At 41.0% G+C, this 7,500-nt stretch overlaps 1 protein-coding gene across 1 annotated transcript in view; it reads right to left on the bottom strand.

Annotated features, from left to right (window-relative positions):
* Window positions 1-7,413: 7,413 nt before the first annotated feature.
* LOC122261528 (uncharacterized) overlaps window positions 7,414-7,500 on the bottom strand; it is a 14,767-nt gene continuing 14,680 nt past the window's right edge. The window contains exon 8 of the mRNA XM_086547774.1: window positions 7,414-7,476. Coding sequence (XP_086403900.1) covers window positions 7,414-7,476 — 63 coding nt within the window. The remainder of the gene's footprint in view (window positions 7,477-7,500) is intronic.

Below are 7,500 nucleotides of genomic sequence, written 5' to 3'. Positions count from 1 at the left end.
CTATACCGGTATTAACATTATAACATCATCGAATAGAAGTGGTAAAGATTTCTTGGTTTGTCACTAGGATTACGCGAAAAGTGTGTGGACATATCAAGAGAGAGAGAGAGAGAGAGAGAGAGAGAGAGAGAGAGAGAGAGAGAGAGAGAGAGAGAGAGAGAGAGAGAGAGAGAGAGAGAGAGAGAGAGAGAGAGAGAGAGAGAGAGAGAGAGAGACACTTTGACTTTGACGATTTTATTGAGATAGGTGATTACGTACATCTCAAAAGGATGAGGTAACATAGGTTATCCTCACCCCAATCTTATTCCCTCTTTGGGCTCACATATATTTTACAAAACCTTATAGCTATGTCAACATGTTGAAATATATACAGAATAAAAGGCGGGTCAATCACAAGCATACACAGTTAAATGTTTACATATCAGGAGAGCGATATGAATTATCACCCTCAGCATGCTAAGTCCTCTCCTGAAGTCACATAATTACATACTTGAAAATGTGACGTACATATATGTTAATAATACATACGTAAGTTTCTGGAGGAAAGAATTTATCAGAAAGTCTAAAAATATGTTTGTATTCAACAGGTTTATGTATTTTAACGCTAAGACCGGAAAAAGGGAAGACGGAGAACCGCGGAATAGGTACCAGAAATGAGAGAGGACAAATGTTAGTAGAATTCGTCGAAGCTCAATTAACCCATAATACTCTTTTATTTCTTTTTTTTTCTTTTTTTTTTTCTTTTTTTTTAATCTCCGTAAGAAAATGGACATGGAAATCGCCATTCGGTATTAAAAACGAAATTGACCTTATAATAAGGTGCAGCGTTGTAAAAGACGAAAGTATCATATATAAGGTATACTGATAGTGACCAGAGAATGGCCAGAAGTCAAATTAAATGACACCTGAGAAGGGAAAGGAATAGGCCACTCATCAATTCACCATAAAGAACATCCAAAACAGATACTTCTCCAGGAGTATGATCTTCACATAAACCAAATTAACCATCATTTCGATGAGATAATAAAGGAAGCTGCACTTGTAAAATAGGCTTTCTACTTAATCAAAAACAATGTAAAACAAGCTTGGAATAGGAAAAAAAAAATGTAAGGAGGAAAGAAAGCTATTGGAGAGGTGACATATAAAAGAATGAAATTATCAAAGAAGTAGAAGACCTTTATACTGACTTATAGCACTCTAACGACCAACCACGAACGGAGGTTAAAACAATATGGAAACGCCCCAAACATTACGGTTGAAGAAAAAAAGCACTCAAAGGGAAAAACATGAGAAGGTGGCATTGGTGCAGATTTCTTACAAGATGCAGAAGAGACTATCAACAAATGTCTAAACAACGGTAAACCAAAATCATGGAATACGTAACAGTAATTTGAAGACACAAAAGGGGACACGAAAGACCCAAAGAATTGCCGACATATAAGCCTCCTGTCAGTAATTCACAAACTCTTCACGGAATCATCATACACCGCATCTCCAATACATTAGCGGCAGGCTTTCGCTGTGTATTCTCAACAACAGACTACGTTCACACACACTCATATAGTAGAGAAAACAAACGAATTTAGGCACTCGACTCGGCGTTATGAGAAGCAATCCGCAAACCGTGTTGAGCAGGGCGCTATCATCTCACCAAAGCTGTTTATCGCTTGCCACTAAAGTAATGTAAAATTTGCAGATAACATTGTTCTTTTCAGCAAGTCAACAAATTAACTACAACACTTATTAAGCGATTTAAATAGGGGTAGTCTGACGGTTGGGCTTAAGATTAACAGGAAGTCATGTTCAACAGTCGAGCCTCACTTAAGAAAATGCAAGTTCAAGGCGATGTGCTAGAAGCAGTGAACGAGTATATACAGTATATACCTTAGGCGAATCATGCAGATAATTTCATCCTGTGAAGCTGGGATAAAACGATAAATTAGGCTAAGTTGGAGTGCCTTTGGTACAAATAGTATTCTATTACGAGATTCTCTGTCATTATGTCCCCCCGTCATAAAATGTGGATCAGAAAGATGGACTACGACCAAATTACTTGAGAAAAAAATAATTAAGTGATTAGAGAGGAATGGAAAGGCTCATGCGAAATTCGGAGGCCTAAACTATAAACAGAGACCACAAGACCGGAATGACTAGAAAAATTGGGAGAGGCCTACGACTTGTAATGGAATGATACAGGCTGGTGCTGCCGTTGTGCGAGTACTACTAAATGTGAATACATTTCTCTTTAAGTTAGACTAATAATAATTCTTTCAGAAATGGTTAAGCAAGTTAACCAAAGCACATACACAAAAATTCCGAAAGCAGTGACTGCAAGATGATACATACAAAGACTGGATCACAGTTCCTAATAAAAGTGCTTTTTGTAAAACAACATTCAGAGCTAAATCCAATGGCATTTAGGGTCACGCAAGAAGTAATACCAATGCCTTACACCTAGGAAAGGTAGTGTGGGTTCCAGTGTATTGGTCAAGTGTTAGTACTTATGGCCCGAGCTCCAGGGACCGACGGCGCCGTGAGTTCAGTTGACCTGGCGTGGTCAAAGGGAAGGGAATGTTAGCCTCGAGGAAGGAAGATCGACATCGTCAAAACTGATACTACAGAAGGCACAGAACTGAAATGAAGTGTTGTTAGTTTGCGCATGCTAGATCTAGTGTTGCTCAATGTCTAAAAGATAATAAAAGTGTGTGAAAACAATTACGTAAAAGTGTACGGCGCTTATTAAGCAACCGCTTCCCTTTCCCATTTTTTTCTTTTCATCCTAATGTCAGCGGTGCGCCAGGCTGGCGCACCCGACGAAAGCTACTGATAAGTCGTGTCCGGTCGCTTGATATTCCCAGGGGGCAAAGACAGGGATAAGCAGAGGGAGACAGGTGTGTGTATGTGGGCGTGTACGTGTGTGTGCGTGCGTGCAATTTCAAGATCGCGAGAACGAACAGTGTTATCGATGTTACTGTCTCTCTCTTTCTCTTATCTTTCTCTCTCTTTCTGCCTTTCTCTCTCTCTTATCTCGCTCTTTTTCTCTAATCTTTCTATCTCTTTCTGCCTCTCTCTCTCTCTTATATCTCTCTCTATCTCTTCTCTCACTCTCGCTCACTCTCTCTCTCTCTCTCTCTCTCTCTCTCTCTCTCTCTCTCTCTCTCTCTCTCTCTCTCTCTCTCTCTCTCTCTCTCTCTCTCTCTCTCTCTCTCTCTCTTAGTAAAAGGTGCTCTCTTGATTTGTTCAGAACACCTTACAAATAACTGGATAGAGCAGGGAAACAAATAATTATTAGTATAAATTTACTCGTTGCAGACAGTTATACAGTGATGCTACTAAGGATGATTACGGTGGAGGCCTTGCTGGGAAACGGCGAGGCCAAGCGAGGGACTCAAGACTTCGACCGCCCCGGCCCCGCGAAGGATATCCTGCCGAGGTCATGAGACCTGCCCCGATGGCAAGGCTGCAGAGGGAGAAATGACATTCTCGCGCAACAAGGTCGCGAAAAGATATATGCCCACTTCAGCAGCGCCTACATGGGTTGCGACGAATTTAACCGCCATACTCTCTCTCTCTCTCTCTCTCTCTCTCTCTCTCTCTCTCTCTCTCTCTCTCTCTCTCTCTCTCTCTCTCTCTCTCTCTCTCTCTCTCTCTCTTTCTCTTCTTTTTCTCTTTCTCTTTCTCTTTCTCTTTCTCTTTCTCTTTCTCTTTCTCTTTCTCTTTCTCTTTCTCTCTCTCTCTCTCTCTCTCTCAATTGTGTTGTATCACTCATAAAAGTAGTACGTGTTCCTAGTGCTGTCCTCAATCGTGAAAGATTCCCCAAATCCTGTGTTTACTCCCCCCCCCCCCCCTTCTTAGTCCTTGGACAGGGAGCGGGTGAGGGGCCTTGGGCCCTCCACCAAATTTTATGCATCTCTTGTATATGATTTTTTTTTTTTCAAGGCTATGTGAATATATTGCATAGTGCCCTAGCGTATTCGCTGGCGACCACAGCGAAACTCTCAGTTGCTTCGCGGACTGGCATCAGGTCGCCAGGTGTCAACATGGCCCCCGTTGCTACATCGGTCTCCCTGGATTCTGACCCGGCATCTGACAAAATGGACTGCACAAACGGAACTCCAGGGAATGGTGATGGGACGGGCATCTAGCGACCCAGAAATGACAGCAAGAGTGAAAACTCCAGTGAAACGGAAAGCGACTTTCAAAGAGAGGAAAAAAGACTGAAGGACAACGATATGAAAGACAACAAGGCAATTCTCGTGGATGAAGTTAGTGGCAGTGGGAAGGGCGGAAGAAGGCTGTTATTCCCAGAATCTTGTGAAATGTCCTTCATGTAAAAGCAAGAGTGGGCAATGCTTGCACAATGCTGAGGCTCAATCATGCAAGGCAAGGCTTCCCATAAAACCGAGGAAAAGGCAAAAGGACTGACCCAAAAGACGGATCCAATCTCCGACCAAAAACTGCCATTGTGATCAGTGCAGAAGGATGGATGCAGATTGGAAAAAAAAATTGCAAATAAGATGGATAGTGGTGCGATAGTGCAACAAAAAGGGACAAAAGGCTGAGGAAGAAACTCCCGCGCAAGAAATCTCACAGAAAGACAACAATACTTTGGTGGTTAAGAAGAACACAAAAACTAAAATTACGATTAAGGGCAAAGAAAGAAAAATAAAACCGAGTATAGTGGAGGGAACAACATCATTGTTACTTACGTGCAAAGACGCTGAAAAGGATAAGCTTCTGAGAAAGTGGTAGTTAGTTCAGGAGGAGTGGGCAAACATCCAGGAACTGTTTGCCAAATATAAGGAAACCATCAAGGTCTGATGGATTGTGATAATATTAAGATAATGTCGTGGAATGTGAGTAGTTTACTTACTAGAGTAACAGACGTCCGCTATTTCGTGTTGAAAAATGACATAGACGTAATTTGTCTCCAGGAAACATAAAATATGACACTCTTACTCAATGGTTATAGAGCATACCATCTTAATTCCGGAGACCGAACACGGGGAGTGTCTACTTACGTCAAAAGTGCAATACCTTCTGAACTGCTAGAGATGCCATGTAGAAGTAAAAGTATTGAAAGTGTATGTGTGAAGCTGTATTTACAAGAAAGGGAAGTATATATTGCAAACTTATACATCTCTGGGAGATGCTTTGATCTCAGATACCTACCAGGTTGCATGTACTCTGACTCGACTCTGAAAGTGGGTGACTTTAATGCTAGGGCAAAATCAATGATAACGGTATCATATTTTACCAATTTCTCAAAGATAGGCCTGAGACATGCTTGCTGGGTAGTAAAGAGGCAACACACATCAAGGGTGGACGACTTGATTACGCCTGTCTGCTTGGCGGTCAGGGGATTCAAGGAGAATGTGAAGTAGTAAGTGAACTACTTAGTGATCATTTGGCATTGTATATTAAGTTAGCTTTAGGTAAAAAAAACAAGTTAAATTCAAAAGAAAAAGGTTTGCTTTAGACACAAGAGAAAGAGAACTGTTTATTTACAATATGGAGGGCTGGTACAGATATTACACACCCCTAAGTTTAGATAGGTTCAGCGAGGATTTGTTAAGTGTGATAGAAAGATGTTTACCTACAAAGGCTAAGTCACACAGAAATGAGAAGAAACACGGCGCACGGAAAAAATAGATACTGCAGTGATAAGACAATTAAAGGGTGGACACAAATGTTGAGGATGGCACACAGGGAGTGAGCTAAAAGAGGCAGGCGGAAAGAAGGTAAGGACATACTACTTAAAATATTAAAGATATGTGGGGAGAAAAAAAGGGAAGTAAGAGAAAAGTGTTGGTCAGAGTTTGCACAAAATATTGAGGAAAGTAAAAGTCTAAAAAACAAATGACCTCATCGGTCACCTACACCCAGAGGAGGAGGCAAACAAATATATTGAGAAATGGGCAAAAGCATCTTCTCTGGTTTCATTACCACAAAGCACTCGTGACGCTTTGTTTGCATGGAAAGCCGAAAGATAGGGGCAGATTGTTTCATCCGTAAACATTACTGCAGTATCTGTCAGCCAATAATTACACACGAACTTCTAAATGCTGTTAAAAGAGGGAAAAGCACTTCACCAGGGGGAGATGGAGTGACATATATTCTCAACTCATTAGTAAGCAAGACGAACAACCCTCTAACTGACCTATTCAACATGAGCTACGCGGAGGGTAGATTACAAAAGGCCTGGAAGAAAGCTAATATAATACCTATTCCAAAATCAGCTGGGGGTTACAGACCTGTATTTCTGACTTCCTGTATATGTAAAATGATGGCGCGAATATTATTAAATAGACTAATGTACATGATTGAAGATAAACTGTCTTGTAATTTGTACGGCTTTATGAAGAGAAAGGGACATCAAACTGTGTAATTCAGTGTTTATCCAATGGTGCATAAAAGTGTAGAGTTTTTTATAGATATTTACAGGGAGATTTTGATAAAACTAATGGGGAAGTGATTCTATATGAATTGCCATATATGGTGTAACAGGGAAGTTGCTGAGATGGATTGGTGACTATCTGGTAGAGAGGAAAGCTTGTGTATGGTTTCAAGGCTGTCTTTCGGAGGAGAAAAGTTTTGAGCTTAGTACTCTACAGGGGGGTGTTTTAAGCCCAATGCTCTTTAATGTACTAATGAACAGAATAGCTTCAGTGGAATATCCTAAGGGCGTTCAGCCAATCATATATGCAGATGATATATTGATAAAGGGACCACTCAACGCCGTTTACAAATATCGCTGGACAGATTTACTATTCTTGCTCAAACATTGGGACTGGTTATTAATGAAGAAAAGACGAAGTTTCAGAGTAAACAAAGAGGTAACGAGCCGCTTACCCTAAACAACAAAACAGTGGAGAAGGTGTCGACATATAAATATCTGGGCATGTACATTGGCTTCACTGCTTCAAGCAAGGATGCTTAAGTAAATCACGTACTAACGCAGTGCAAGGCTCGACTGTGGCCGCTCAGGACACTTGCTTGTCGCGAGATAGGAGCCTGGGTGCCTCTGCTGAGGCTAGTCTACATTACTACAATAAGAGCTCTGATGGATTATGTAGCACCAGTACTTTCTATAGCTTGTCAAGGGAGGCTCCGAGGGCTTGAAACCATGCAGAATGAAGCTATGCGTATTATCCTCGGGTGTCAAAAGAATGCTAGGATAGACATAATGAGAATAGAGATAGGATTGCAAAGTATTGCACAGAGAGTAAGCGAGATTAATGTCATAGCATCCGTCAGGCTCAGGAGAGGGAATAGTGGAAAGAAATAAGTGAAAGATATGGTCAGTGGTCTTAATAACATCAGGACTTTTTATAGACAAGGCAAACGAGGATATATGAAGGAGCTGAAAAATTATATAGAATATTATGGCTTGCAGGACTTGTGTCATTCGTTTCAGACATCCTCCAAAATGCCACCATAGGAGGACCAGGCGATTAATGTAGATGTAGAACCCCTCTGTATGAATAAGAGGCTATATGA

The sequence above is a fragment of the Penaeus japonicus genome, unplaced genomic scaffold, assembly GCF_977035675.1.
Source record: "Penaeus japonicus unplaced genomic scaffold, GWHDUDI00000001_assembly GWHDUDI00000001, whole genome shotgun sequence".
NCBI lineage: Eukaryota > Metazoa > Arthropoda > Malacostraca > Decapoda > Penaeidae > Penaeus > Penaeus japonicus.
This window is presented reverse-complemented; position numbering and strand designations above follow the sequence as displayed.